Here is a 15,725-nt window from a genome sequence, read left to right as displayed (position 1 = left end):
GGGGGGGGGGGTAAGTATATGGAGGCATACAGGAAGTGATCCACAAGACTCCTACACGAAGAGGTTACCAAAAGCAGATCCAAGAAATCCATAACTAGCTTCGAGAGAGCATTGATTATCAGCTTTGCATTAAGCTACTCTTTTAGCATCTGTTGGAGTACATTTTTTTTCTGTCGATACTCTCCTAGTTTGGCCCAAATATACAGCATATGCATGAAGGAAAACAGCCACAGTATAGCTTCTATAAGTACTGCAAAAATCCATGCATAACACATGCACAATAACACTCGTCAGCTGCATTTTATATTTATCCCACGAATCATGGGTTGAAACTCATTACAGAGTAAAAGAAGCTTATAAGCACCCTCTGTCATGTACAATCTCCTAACCTTGGCCATGCTAATTGACAAGCGCATCTACAACTATTTGTCACACCCATCGTTCTGGCCCACAACACCCAGGCACATCCAGTTTTCATTGCATCAGCCAACAGGCAGTACATCGGTTCACACAAATGCAGCACACAGCCCCGGAACACACGACCCACAACCAAGCTGCTATCCCTACAAGGGCCACTGCAATCAACTTACCAGAAACTCCTCTCCTCTCAGCCACAATGCTCTACAAATAGCTAAAAGTCCCTCAATGTCAGTATTAAGTCCATCTTATTGCAAATAGGTTTGCCTTGTAAAATCTTTATAAGGCAATTTCTTGTCAAGTCCTGTAACTAAGGATTTCCTTGTTTTCTTAAATAGGGAGCGAAGTAGTTGAAAGCAAGCAAGAGTTTGACATAAAGTGTCCTTTTTCCACTAAAGACGCACCCCTACAGGCTACAGTGTCCTTGACACCAAGGTGTTTCAATTCACTTTCATTTTTCTCATTGTTCCCAATTTTATTATGTCTTCTATTATCCAATATACAAATTTTATGATTCAGTTTCCTCCTTTTGAGAGACTCCACGCTCTTGGAGGAAAGTGGAGTATGAATATATCCTTAAGATATGATTCAGTTTCCTCCTTTTAAGAGACTCAACGCTCTTGGAGGAAAGTGGAGTATGAATATATCCTTAAGATACCAATAGGTAATAGCATCTGTTCACATAACATCAAAGGCAACTATGTGGCTTAAAAGTTATAAATGAAAAGCGGTTCTCATCTCCACATCATGGCTAATTCATGAAAAAGAAAAAGAAAATATCAAAGTTTCAAAGCAGATCAGCTATTAGCACCACAAATGCTGCTTAGGAGACAATTGAGTGAAGATAAAATCCATTTTGAGATCTATATATATGGATAAGCTTTTTCCTGACCTTCTTCAAAAGAGACAACATTACCCATGAGCAATCATTGTATTAGAATAGCAAAACTGAAAATAATTAAGTAATGTACTGTCACACTATCTAAGCGCAATAATTCTCAACAGCAGAAAACTAATATTGAGAGGAAGAATCATTATCCTAGTGCAGTATCAGATTACCCTTATGCAGCTTCAGTGCTAACTTCCTTGTCCTCTACTTCATTTGCAGCCCCATTTGCCTCAGCACCTTGCGCATCCTCTGTAGGAGGCTGAACCTGTTCGTCTTCTGGCAATGGCTCCTCAACATAGTCATTCTCAAATGCATCTGGAGGGACCTCATAAATCCTAACCTGTGGCTTGGTTGGGTCCTTAACAAGCACATATTTCCCTTCATTCAACTTCATACACAAGTCCACAATACTTTTCACAATTCCCCACATGTTTGATGTGTTCAAATTGATTTGAGCAGCAAAGTCCTTAGGCTTATATCCGACAACAGCTAATATCACATGGTTAAAATGATCCCTAGGATGAACTCTCGATACATAACCCAACTTCATCATATCAGCATTGGCTAACAGTGCTTGTGCAGTCCATTTCGCGATCTTATTCGCATTATTCTTCAACTCGGTAGCTAACACAGCACCCCTTTGTGTCTCGAGCTTCTGCCTCCAATCAACCCCAGAGTACTTAGGATCAAATTCATTCAGCGCATTCAGAGTCAAGAATGATCTCTGGTTATTCACTTCCACCACGCTCTGCACTTCACATCGCGCCACCAAAAAGGTATCATCATCCAACTTCCACCTCCTGTACCTGTAACCAACCGACGCCACTTCTTCCCCTTCAGTCGCAAACGGGTTAGGCTCATCATAATTCAACTTCTTCCCATCTCTTATCAGCACCTGTTGCGAGAAATTCTGATTGATATAAGCAGCCTCAACACTCAACGAATGAGCCGAATTAATGTCATCCTTCACATCAGGCAATGGTTCTTGGGAAGTTTCATGAACAGAGAGCAAATCCAGCTGGGACCCATCACGCTTGTCGAAAAACAACTTATTCCCAACACGTTGAACAACAATATCCCAGGAGTAAACAGACCTAGGAGCACACATTAAAGTAGACAAAATCGTATCCGTGGCGAAAACAGTAGCTTTATCCTCATTAGCCAAACGCCGGATAACAGGATCATCCGTAGTAGTAACTTTGAAGAAATTCCTGTTCTTGAACCTCTCCAGGCGACGTTCGTTCTTCGGGGTAATGCGATCGTAGGACCTGTCGTAAAACTCAAGGCTACCGCAGATCAGCAAGTCCTCAGGCTCCGGAACGGAGAAGGAAAGCTTTGAGAAAGTCGAAAACGGGATCTGATCGAGCATGTTCCATTCAGGTTGAATATCAACTGATGATTTGAACACAGCAGATTCTCTTCTCTGGCCAGCGTTTGTTCCCGAACGGTTGAGATTGTACAGCCTGTCCCTTCGAGCTCTTTCTTTCTCCTGCTCACGTTTTCGGGCCTCGACTTCCTCGTCGCGGCGCTGGGGAAGCTGAGAGCGGTTGTGGTGAGGGTTGAACCGCCACCTAGGATTGAATTTCGGGCGGTGTTGCCCATGGTGATGGGATTTGGCGGCAGTGTCGACGAGGCGGAAGGAGGAGTCTTCGTCGGCGGCGAGAGTAGCGAATGAATCGTCTCCAGAGAAGTCGAAGGCGGAATCACTAGGGTTTTGCTTGGAGTTGGATCCGGGTCGGTTTGAAAGAGACCGAGTCCAGTCGGCAATACGACCAAGCTTGTCGGAGCGGGAGAAAGGAGCGAAGGGGGCGTTAGAGATTTGGTTTGGTACGGAGATGGAGGAATCTGGTGGACCCCATCCGTCGGCATTGAACGGGACGGAGCCGAGTTCAAAACCTACCATTGTTGAATATGGATAAGAATTTATCAACTTTCCGGCGGGTTTGTGAGGAGTATGAAGAAACTGAAGCAGAGAGTAGAAGATGATAAAACCCTAGCTCTAAAAGAGGCTTATATAGCTTTTAAAGACAGGTCCCTAATGAATAAGTAAAGTTCGATATAGCCCCTTGAAATAGTGAGCAAGTATTTTGTTTTCCGGAGGGCAATTTCGTCTTCACAGTGTTATTGTGCTATGCAAAATTCCTGTGGTATCCCTGTACCGGCGGATTTGAGCTGTTTAAAGAAAGGCTACATAGGTAATTTCGAAGCTAACCTGACTATTAATTACCAAGATTTTCCTCCGCATCTCTCTTCCCTTTGTTTAGATTCTCTTGGCGATTTCTGTCATTTTGCATGTTGCGCATCAATTTCTGTTATATATTGCGATAGTTTAACAGGAGATTGTGGTTTTTATTGTGTTTTTGCAACTCTATATAATCACAGGATTGAAAGGTTAGTTTTACTGTTTTGTTTCTTTTCCTTCATAGGGGTGTCTCTTCTGTTTTGTTTCAGGGTTCTTGTTGAGTTGTTCGAATATTCATTATAATTTTCTCTTGAATTTTTGTGAAACTAAAAAATATTGGGGTTTTCGCGTATTTGAAGGTTTTATCATTTTTTAAAATTGGATGATCCTGTAACTTTCTTGGATTTGACTTTTGAGCTACAATTTTTATAAGCATGTCGTTTATTTCAATTTTTCCCTGTATTTACATGAAAAAAGAGGAGTTAGTCCTTCATTGTTTAGAAGTTTTGTATTATCACTTCTTATTTCCCATGCTGAATTTTAGCTTCACAAACTATGAGATTTTAAGTTCCTTCAATTGAGATTGGCTTTACTATCACGTAAATAATGTAAGAGAAAAGAATACCTACGGTGAATAGCGCAAATTGTGCTAAGTCGTAGTAGTTATAGTAAAATTTGTCCAATTAATTAATCCTCCAGTTGATGTGCATATTTATAGTCCGGCGGAGACGATATAGTGCAAATGCAATCCAGTTGAAGACATACAATGCATGATGCTATTATGAAAGGATGCATGTTTACCATTATGGAATGGCTTTTAACACTCCTTCAGAATGATACTGCTTCAGTAAGTCAGTTAGTAGCCATGTTGTTGCAAAAGTAAAACTTTGCTTATGTGTAACTTATTCCTGGTATTTCCTGGAATTACCAATTTGTTTGAGGGTGTCATTTCAAGTTTATTTTTATTTTACTCTTTGAATTCCAGTCCAATAAGATGACCCAATCCACTTTTACGGTGACAGCACAAAAGTATCTGCTGCGTCTCTGTTTTCCTTCTCATTCACTGTGTTTCATTTTTCAATATACTCCTTCACCTCAGCTATCTCTTCTTTTGCGGGTGTGTTGAATTTGTTATCCATATCCATACATGCTAACTTGTAAGTTTAACAGAGCACGCCAATGTACTCCCTTCATGTTATAAATTTTATTTTGTTACATCTAAAGCAAGGGATTTATTGAACAAGGCCAAAAAAATATTCACCTTTTATAGTATTTATTAATGAGATTGATGGAGTTGGGAGGCAGAGAGGAACTGTTATTGGTGAAGTAACTGGTGAAAGAGAGCAGACACTTAATGAACTTGTCACTGAAATGGGTCATTTCGCTGGAAATACTAGAGTCGTTGTGATTGCTCCTACGAATTAGAGCCGTCAATATGGGCTTGGCCCGTTGGGCCAACCCAGCCCAGCCCAGCCCGTAATTTAGCAGGGCTGGGCTAGAATTTTTGGAGCCCATTTAAAAACAAGGCTTTTAAGCCCCGCCCGTGAAAGCCTGTGGCCCGTGAGGCTTGACTGAGGTTGGGCTGGGCAGGCCCGTGGGCTTAATAAAAATACATATTTAAAAATAACAAGAAGAGTATCCCAAGCTTAAAGCTTATTAAGCTCATCATATTAAAAGATCAAGCTCTTAAAATGTTAATTAGTTTTAAAAATTTAATTATTCTTAATATTTAACTAATTAATATTGCATACGAATTGTAGATGTAGAAGAAAGTGAAGATGTTAAGACAACCTCTTACAAGCTGATTCAAATGTATTTGATAAAGATGATGTGTTAGATATCCATAAGCGTCATGGGCGTTCTCGTGAATAGTTTGTTTTGAGTTTTGACTTTTAGTGAATCAAATATAGTCTTGTCTTTTACTTTTTTAGTGTTTATTGTGATATATTAGAACCGTATAGAAATTTATTAAGTTTTGTGAAATTTTTCCAATAAGATTTTTTTTAACTTTCAAATATTTATCTTTTTTTAGTTTAGAACTTAAAGGAAAAATATAAAATTATATTTTAAAAAATGATGGGTCGGCCCGTGGGGGCCCGTAGNAGTTAAGTTTTTGTGAAAGTTTTTTCCAATTAAGTAGTTTTTTTTTAACTTTCTAAATAGTTTTATACGTTTTTTTAGTTTAGAACTTTAAAGGGAAAAAATTATAAAAGTTATAGTTTTTAAAAAATGATGGGTCGGCCCGTGGGGGCCCGTAGCCCACATAGAGCTGGGGTGGGTTGATCATTATAAGGCCCATCAAAATGGTGGGCTAGCCCAGTCCAGCCCGTCAATTGCTGAAGCCCACGTGGGCTGGGCTGAGCTAGCCCGCCCCCGCCCATATTGATAGCTCTACTACGAATAGGTCTGAAATTCTTGATCAAACTTTGCTTAGACCTGGAAGATTTGATAGGCAGGTAAAGAAATGAACTTTTGATTTTGAAATTTCAAAACCTTTTTTTTAAAAGTAAAATGATCACAGTTTCCAGGATATATTTCACTGATTAGTATTACATTTGTTTTGTAATACACTAGGTAACACTTGGACTGTCTGATATAAGAGGAAGGGAAGAAATATTGAAGGTTCGTACTTCATAGTAACAACAATAAGTTTGATAAAGATGTCTTCTTCTACGCTTGGAGGTACTTATATTTCTGCTTTTAAAGCAAGAATTAGAGTTATTGCTATAACTACACTTGCGATAAAAAAGTCACTTCTACACCTTTATCTTCGAAAGAGAGTACATTTTCTATTTTACACAAACAACACCTTTGAAAACAACTAATGGATTTTATTTTATTCTATCCGGATACTGTTATTCGTCCATTGGTCAAGCAAGATTCTCAAAGCTTGCAGCAATTACTTCCTGAAAATTTTTGTTTGGATTTACTGTCCGAATAATGACCGTGTACGTATTCAGTTACATGTTTAACCTGCATTTTTAAAGTTGTTTAGTTATTTGTACATAATTATTTTCTCTATTGTTGCTGAAGTTGGACTGGCTCAATAAATTGCTTGAGCACGTGTCCTTATTTGGACAACGTACTCTTCATTTCATAGAAGTATTTTGAATAGGTAACTAGCTTGTGCTAAACTATTTTGTATAAACAAGCTACTTACAGGACTGCAAAAAATATTGTTGGAGAGCAAAATTTCGAAGTATAAAATTAACTCTGTTGAATTTGAAACATCGAATGGGGTTCTTTTACTTTCCAAGCTCAGTGATTTCTTAATGGCCAGAAATAAACTTAGTTGGTGCTTTTATTTTCATATAGTGTTCCGACTTGCTAGAAATTAAACTGTCACATAAGATACTGAAGATGCTATTTCTACCTACCTTCTTTCCATTTGTATTGTAGAAAAATATTAGATGACAATTGTTAAGTGGTCTTGATGTTTTCATTTAGCAAATAAATATTCTGCATAATTCGCATGATTAGTGCAAGTTATGGACGAATTTGACTGCATTGAAAAGTTCGATCAGTAAAGATTATTCCTTTGACACAAAGATACGAACTAGCCAACTAAAAGGTCTTGTACAGATAAGAAAGAAAAGTGAAACAAAGGAGTTAGAAGTATATTATTCCAGTAAACTAAGAGTTCTCTGATTGTAACTTGATTTTTTTTTTAAAAAAAAAGGTCTTCTGATTGAATAAGTTGGCTAACGTATTCATGGATAGTGTTATCATCTTGATGGAGTTTTCCTGTTCGTATATGCTCTCTATACTACGAGTTCTTTGCGAGATACAATTCCATACTTTTTCTGAGAAGAAATGGCTTACATCTGAAATTTTAACGGAAGTGGCATGTACTTACTTAATCTTGGGCAACCTTCTTCAATCTTGAGATATGGTTTTACCAAGTTTCACTTAAGTTATCAAATGTAAATTGGTATGCTCCTTCAGTCATTACCAATACGTGTATGTACATCAGTTATGCTATTCATCTACTAATATTTTTAGAAAGTTTCACTTGATTCTGCTTCAACAATATAAAAGTCATCATGAATATTTTCATGAATCCTCCTTTTAACTCTGTCTTCTGCAGATCAATCAGGATATTATTATTGAACTCGGACATTCTAGGCAAGCTTGTTTTGATCTTGGACGCAATACATTGTAATCCTGAAGCACCACCAAGAACGTTATTGGGCGTGCTTGCGACACATGGTCTTTCCTTTCTGATGATTTAGTTCACAACACGCTCACAAAGGATAAAAAACTTTCTACGGTTTGCTTTTGGGTCTTTGCAGATATTATCACCTATACCTTTATTTACAATAGTAGTACTATTTATATCTCTCTTTAGTACTTGCAAAAATAATGACAAAATATTCAAAAAATTTGTGAGACATCCTGACAAGTGAGAGGCCAAATATTACGGTGAGAATCAGAAGTACACAATATATAAGGAAACAATGTAACTCACAAACAGTGGAAGCTGAACCAGGTAATACGTAAAGCTTACTTATTCTCGCTTAATTCGTTAATGATTTATTTACTGAGACATATTTGGTGCCTAATTTAATTCTTACAGGCTAAAGCAGAAGGACCACCTGCTATTTTTTTAACAATTTGCTTTTTAGAACCGTTACTTAGTTATGACTCTATGAAGAGGTTAGTGTTCTTAAATACTATTAATGTCTGTTGTGAACTTGAGTTGGTATCCTCTATTATCTAAATTCGGGAACACTAAAATGGATTTCAGCTACCTTACCGGTAATTCTAAGGAGCTGGAAAGCATTTCTGTGTGCTCAACTATTCAATGCACGTACTCCAGAAGATAATCCTGTGTACTTTTATATTTGCTTGTTTTGATTCTTTTCTTATTGCTAGGTGCATCACACTTCTTTTATAGAAGAGATCTCTATAACAAAGATATTTTAAAAGGATCACACTGCTATTTATATTACAATGATTTGCGTGTTGTTAATAGTGTCCAATGTAAATAACTGTTTTCCTGAGGTTCCTTTTCCTTTGCAACTGCAGGGAAAAGCTTATCGAGAGCAATTGACGCTTGATGCAAACTCTTGTAATTATGTTGGATAGGTTTGTCTGTACTTTGCATTAAACTTGTATGGTTTGTCTATAGTAATAACCATACAAGTTTTGACTTATCAATTTCTAATAAGATAGGTCCATATGAAAAGCGTGTGACAGATCAAATATTAATGAACCTTGTTTACTAACTTTGTTGATCGGCAGATAAATTTATGGAGTAGGGAGCATATGTTAATTTTTTTGTTAAATAGAAATCCTTAGCTTTTGGATAAAGCATCAGTTGTCAAACTAGGGTATGTGTAGTACTTATAACCATAGTCAATGACGTTTGAAAACATATTTGAACTGTATAGGTATATGTACGAGGCTCACATCCCGGCGAAACCAGAAGTGACATTGTATTGGTTAGAATCTGACCACACGACCACGGCGGCAATAATCCTGTCCCAACCATCCTGCAGTAGTGATCAACGAACTCGACTTCATCTAATCATTGCTATTTACGATATAAACGTAGAGGTCGAGGCCTCTCCATGAGGGGAGGTCACCTCCCCGACCCGGCCCAAATAAAGTATGATGAGCACGGGAAGTTCTGGACTATAAATAGAGGGTAGAAGAACCTCTTCAAGGGGGGGCTCTCCATGATCCACGAACAGGGGAAATAATGGGAGAACTCCATGAAAGAGAGACGAAACCTTTAGAAAGAGAGGGAGATTCCTCCTTCAACGAGGGAGGAAGAAATAATTTGATTGTAATCCCCTGAACCTCTTCAAGGGGAGGCAGGCCAAATTTCTATGATCAATAAAACCTCCCAAGTGTCATTTCGGTTGAATTTTCTATCTTTATGATTCTGTTCTTTGATCCAGTATTAATTATGGTTGACTATGATTTACCCCTTCATCTATATTGATTGATTTGCTTAGAAAGTGTTCAACAACTTTCGAGTCAAACAATTTGGCGCCGTTTGTGGAGAATTCCTAGTGAAAATACTTAGTTCTTCCTGGATCGAAGAAAAAGAAACACCAAGAAGAAAATTCGACTCAAACTAGAGTCAATGGAGGCGCATCAAACAAAAAAGAATCGAATGCACCAACGAGAGCTAGAAATCTTCTGCCCTGTTGACTTCGAACAACCCGAGCGAGGAAAGAAGTGACGCAAAGCGTCCCCTCTTCTCCCCCTGATCGACGGGCAACAGAGTGGAGCATCCCCCCCTCATCCACCATATCGTGTCAGGTCGGAAACCGGCGCAGAGGTGTTTCGAGCGAGGAATCGAAAATCACCTCGAAGCAACCTGAATGCCACGGTCAGGCGAACAATCATAACACGGGTACAACATACAACCACAGGCCAAAACGAAGCCGACACTTAACGCCCGAAAGGCGTTGAACCATCGAGGTAAACAACAGAACCAGGCTAAGTGCCTTCGCCATCAAAGTTTGACAGTTCGACCTCGCTCGAACTGGGACTCAGGCTAAGTGCCTTCACCACCAAAGTTTGACAGTTCGACCTCGCTCGAACTGGGACTCAGGCTAAGTGCCTTCGCCATCAAAGTTTGACAGTTCGGCCTCGCTCGAACTGGGACTTAGGCTAAGTGCCTTCGCCATTAAAATTTGACAATTCGACCTCGCTCGAACTGGGACTCAGGCTAAGTGCCTTCGCCATCAAAATTTGACAGTTGGACCTCGCTCGAACTAGGACTCAGGCTAAGTGCCTTCGCCATCAAATTTTTACAGTTCGACCTCGCTCGAACTGGGACTCAGGCTAAGTGCCTTCGCCATCAAAGTTTTACAAATCGACCTCACTCGAACTGGGACTCATGCTAAGTGTCTTTGCAATCAAAATTTGACAGTTCGACCTCGCTCGAACTGGGACTCAGGCTAAGTGCCTTCACCATCAAAGTTCGACAGTTCGACCTCGCTCGAACTAAGACTCACGCTAAAAGCCTTCGCCATCAAAATTTCACAGTTCGACCTCGCTCGATTTGGGGCTCAGGCTAACTGCCTTCGCCATCAAAATTTGACAGTTTNTTATATAAAGTTTGGGGTTAAAATAAAGTTTGGGGGCCAAATGGCTATTTTTTAAAGTTCCAAACGGTTGAAAATTAAAGGCCAACGGCTAGATTTTAAAATCTGACCGTTGGCTATTTTTTTTTAAAAAAAATTTTTTTTTTTTTTTTAAAAAATAGCCGTTGGAGCCCGTTAGGACCGTTAGGCCCGGTTGAACCGGCCCAGGACCGCCTGCCGGTCCCGGGCTTAGCGGTCCCGGTCTCGTGGGCCTCGTGTACGAGACCGGCCCGTCACGGGCTTCCTACCCATTCAGGGACCGGCCCACCAGGACCGGCCCGCCGGGACCGTTTAGCCCGTTAGGACCGCGGGCCCGGTCCGGTCCCGGTCCCAGACCGGCCCACCAAACAGCCTTAAACCTGAGTGCCACGGTCAAGCGAACAATCATGGAACGGGTGCAACATACAACCACAGGCCAAAGCGAAGCCGACACGTAACGCCCGAGGCGTCGAACCATCGATGTAAACAGCAAACTCAGGCTAAGTGCCTTCGCCATCAAAGTTTGACAGTTCGACCTCGCTCGAACTGGGACTCAGGCTAAGTGCCTTCGACATCGAAATTTGACAATTCAACCCTGCTCGAACTGGAACTCAGGCTAAGTGCCTTCGCCATCAAAGTTTGACAGTTCGACCTCGCTCGAACTGGGACTCAGGCTAAGTGCCTTCGCCATCAAAATTTGACAGCTCGACCTTGCTCAAACTGGGACTCAGTCTAAGTGCCTTCGCCATAAAAATTTGACAGTTCGACCTCGCTCGAACTGGGACTCAGGCTAAGTTCCTTCGCCATCAAAATTTGACAGTTCGACCTCGCTCGAACTGGGATTCGGGCTAAGTGCATCAATGTTTGACAGTTCGACCTCGCTCGAACTGGGACTCAGGCTAAGTGCCTTCGCCATCAAAGTTTTACAGTTCGACCTCGCTCGAACTGGGGCTCATGCTAAGTGTCTTTGCCATCAAAATTTGACAGTTTGACCTCACTTGAACTGGGACTCAGGCTAAGTGCCTTCGCCATCAAAGTCTGACAGTTCGACCTCGCTCAAACTGGGACTCAGGCTAAGTGCCTTCCCATCCAAGTTTGACAGTTCGACCTCGCTCGAACTGGGACTCAAGCTAAGTGCCTTCGCCATCGAAGTTTGACAGTTCGACCCCGCTCAAACTGGGACTCAGGCTAAGTGCCTTCGCCATCGAAGTTTGACAGTTTGACCTCGCTCGAACTAGGACTCAGGCTAAGTGCCTTCAAAGCTTGATAGTTCGACCTCGCTCGAACTGAGACGAGCTATCCTCTCGAAAAGTTCGCAATAAAACCCACGACCAGAAACTTTCATCACATAAGGGGAACCAGGACTCGTCTAACGAGCCCCCACCCGTGACTAGATCGTAAATCAACAGAGAACTGAAATGTAATGCAAGAAGCGAAGAAGAATTCTTTATTCATGAAATCAGAAATGCGGGCTATTGCCGCTTACATCTGGTCCAGGCCAGCCAACTAAAAAAAAAGGACAAAATAACGAAACACAATTTTCTCTCACTCGGCGCCAACACCGTCGTTATCATCATCACCACTGGAGTCCCCATCAGCTTCGGGTGTCGCCACATCATATCCACAGTTGGCTCGAGCCTCACGAGCCTTTTGGCGCGGTTCCTCAAAAGCCGCCACGGTGCCCGCCTCCCACAAGTTCTTGAAAATGTCACGTTGAGCTTCGGCGTAGACCCAGAGTTCATGAGCCTGGCGGGGAACAGCAGCACGGGATGATCCAGCCTGGACCCTCAGCTACCGATTCTCCTCTTTCAAGGCCGCAACTCGATCCGACAAGGCTAAGGCCTCCTGGTCAATCGCACTAATCTGCTCCTCGAGCCTCTCCTCCCTAAGGGCCGCAGTAGCCCTCTTCGACTCTCGCTCGGACTCGTGTACACGAACTGCCGCCTTTAAGGCCACTGCCCTCGTCGAAGCATCCAACGTTTCCCTCTCCATGCGCTCCAAATCGGCGACCTTGCTTTCCAGTGCAGTCAGTTTCCCTCTCCATTCAGCATCCACCTCCGCGGCTCTGGCCTGGCTCTACTCCAGTTCCAACTGCATTGCTCGTAACTTGCCCTGCAGGTGCTCACTTTTCGCAGCGACCCCTTTGCCCACCTCGAGCTCCTCGTCCTTGAGGCGGATTTGCTCTTCAAGTTCGCTCCTGCTACGGAGCGCTTGCACTAGCTCCTGGTCCCTCTTCTCCAACTCCTCGCCCAAAGCCCGGTTGCGGGGATCATTCCTTAACCGTTCATTCAACTCAGGGCATCTATCGCAATAGCGACAATACTTTTCCAGCATCTGCAAGAAGATCCTCGACCGGACGTTGGCCCTGCGAATATTCTCTACCTCCAACATGTACGTCTGCAAAACAAGGAAGCAGTCAAACTAATGCTCATTCTGCAACAAAGGAGAAACAAATCAAAGTCAGATGTAATATACCCGTAAGCCCATCATAGCCACCTCGTCCATCACTTCAACAACCGAAACATTCCTCAAGGACTCATTCTCGGCCTCAGAACACAGCAAGCTGAATTGTGGTACCAAGTTATCTCCTTGAGTCAACAAGTTCACGTCAGCGGGGATCTCGACGAAATGGGCCGACCCCTCCACATGAACCACCGAGTGAGTAATGCCCTCCTCGAACATCCGTACATCATCAGGGTCCAAGTCAGACTCGGACTCGTATTCATCGACCATTACACTCTTTCCCTTCTCCACTGTCGGTGGTGTGGCGCGACCTGCCGAGGACGATAACGGCACAGTCGAGGTCACGACGGCAGCGCCAAGGGTCCGATTCTCTGCTACAGCAAGATGTCCTGCGTCATCAGCGGCGGGAACTCCTGATTGGGTCGCTACAGCAACGAGATTTTTTTGGCTCTGATTGGTGGGAGCGGCTCCGACCACCCGCTCCCCCTCAGCGGTAGACGCCGCAACGACACCTTCCTCTGGGTTCGCAATGACAAGACCTTCAATGAAAATTCTGTTAGTAAAAATACTAATATTACTACTTTCAACATCAGTATTAATTCGATTCATACCTTCAGCAAGGAGATCGTGAATAATTACTTGCAATTCCTGGACTTAGGTAATAACAGACTTGCTATCTACCATTTTCTAGTCCAAAAACTTAGCGGAAACGAATTTCTTCAACCCGGCATCTTCAGTTTTGTATTTCTTTTCAAGCGCAGTTCACAATTCTTTTGACGTCTCCACGCCACTATAGACATTATACAAATTGTCCTCCAGTCTGCTAAGAACATAATTCTGGCACAGAAAATCAGAATGCTTCCACGCCTTAATCACGAGAAAGCGTTCATTCTATGGAGTTTCTTCGGACAGAACATGAACATCTTCCTTAATGAACTTCTGCACACTTAAAGTAGTCAAGTAGAAGAACATCTTCTGCTACCATCGCTTGAAATCTAACCCGAAAAATTTTTCGGGTTTCTCCACGGTGCCAATGCCGGTGTTCGGCTTGTCGACGCATTGGCAGTCACCATCGGAACAGCTTGGTTTCCGTTATCATTAGTCACTTCTGTAAACGAATGACACAAGCAAACGTTAAAATCAAGTAGATTTTAATCTCCAACGAAGTAGAAAACCACAAAGGTTTTAATCTCCAAAATAGTGAATATAACACAAATACAGAAATTAAAATATATTAAATATATGTTAAATTCCTTACGCTTGTTAGTAAACTGTATTTGTAAACTAATTTTGGAAAATATAAAACAACATATAAACAGAAAATATAAACGAAACAAAAGTTAATCCGAGCCCACTGAATTCACAGTGTTTCCTTAAGGAATTTTATCTCCTCCTAGTACCCAAGGTTATGGATTATTTCCTCCCAGGATAGAACGAATCACACACTAGTGTAGTGGTACTTCAAACCCCAGTGTTTCAGCAAACACAAAGTTCGGTAGCAAATCACACTTAATATTAATATTCTGTTATTAAAACGAATATTTAATAATATTTGTGTTAATATTTACTATTAACAAATAAATTTGGTCCAAAAATTAATCAATCAATCATTTGACTGAATCCGAAGCCGAGCCGAGCGATGACGACGGCGCGAGGCTTGCCTTCTTCTCAACTCTTTAATAGCTAGAATAAGAGCAATTGCTTATATACCCATAAAAAATCTCTTACTTTTCCAATAGGGGACAATGTCCCTTCATCAAGGAGCGAATCTCAAATGCAACTCAAATATTTCATTTTCACTCTCTTTCACATTCACCCTCTTTTAAGCATTAATATATTTAAAAAACCCAACAAAAACAACATGCGATATGTAGTTGATTAGATGATTGTGCGTTTAGGATTCATCTTTGTAAATTGTAACCTACAAATTAGTGGAAAAACATAATCAGACCTTTATGCACATCATATAAATCAGCTTTGTAATCTTGAAAAAAAGGGGGAAGAAAAGGAAGAAGGATGAAATAGAAAAGATATGAACTTTAAACATTCCACCGGAATGGTGCATGTGCCAATGGAACTCTATGTTAGAGGTTCTTCAAAGAATTATTTTTCATTTCAAATTTCTTTGATGGCTTAGGAGCTCGAGAACATGTAAGATATAGTAGTCGAAATAGCTAAAAAGTTGGACTTCACACCCTATTTGAAATAAGGGAAGGACAATATTACGAAATTAGAGTACGTTGTAGAAATTCTATTTAGTTCAAATTAAGTACTAATCATTCGGAAATTCTAAATAGCATATTGCGCACTTACTCTGTATTAATATTATCATTGTGTGGATCAGAGTTCCCATTTCTCACCTTTAATATAAAAACACAAGTTAATCTAATTATTAATTGAAACTCATAGCAGGAAAAACGAATTAGAATTTTAACCTATGGCAGTGATGATGTTTAGTCCAGAAAGAATTATACTCACTATCAATGTTGGTAGGAATTAACGGTCACCACATGTGTAGTTTAATGGAAAAAGAACTTCATCCTTGGATAATTTTAAATTTACAAATATATCCACCTTTGACTTGCTTTATCAAATAAATATTCTAATTATTTAAGGGTATAAAAGTCTAGCAATATTACGGGGATATTTTTGTCGTTCAACATTTAATGTAAATTATTCGTGCTTTTATAAT

At 40.9% G+C, this 15,725-nt stretch overlaps 1 protein-coding gene and 1 long non-coding RNA gene across 3 annotated transcripts in view; one reads left to right on the top strand and one right to left on the bottom strand.

Moving 5' to 3' along the window:
• LOC109218097 (eukaryotic translation initiation factor 3 subunit D-like) overlaps positions 1-3,313 on the bottom strand; it is a 4,250-nt gene extending 937 nt beyond the window's left edge. The window contains exon 1 of the mRNA XM_019382417.1: positions 1,477-3,313. Coding sequence (XP_019237962.1) covers positions 1,479-3,209 — 1,731 coding nt within the window. The 5' untranslated portion in view covers positions 3,210-3,313 and the 3' untranslated portion in view covers positions 1,477-1,478. The remainder of the gene's footprint in view (positions 1-1,476) is intronic.
• An 821-nt stretch (positions 3,314-4,134) lies between these two features.
• Positions 4,135-8,724, top strand: LOC109218096. 2 transcript variants are annotated; one of them, XR_002066715.1, is made up of 5 exons: positions 4,135-4,335; positions 6,063-6,110; positions 7,576-7,977; positions 8,065-8,144; positions 8,236-8,724. It is a non-coding gene; the product is annotated as an uncharacterized LOC109218096 (long non-coding RNA). The 2 variants fall into 2 exon arrangements; XR_002066714.1 differs by having other exon boundaries at positions 7,576-8,144.
• The last annotated feature ends 7,001 nt before the right edge of the window (positions 8,725-15,725 follow it).

Source organism: Nicotiana attenuata, unplaced genomic scaffold, assembly GCF_001879085.1.
Source record: "Nicotiana attenuata strain UT unplaced genomic scaffold, NIATTr2, whole genome shotgun sequence".
NCBI classification, from domain to species: domain Eukaryota; kingdom Viridiplantae; phylum Streptophyta; class Magnoliopsida; order Solanales; family Solanaceae; genus Nicotiana; species Nicotiana attenuata.
Note: the sequence above shows the minus strand (reverse complement) of the source record. Positions and strands in the feature narration are given on the sequence as shown.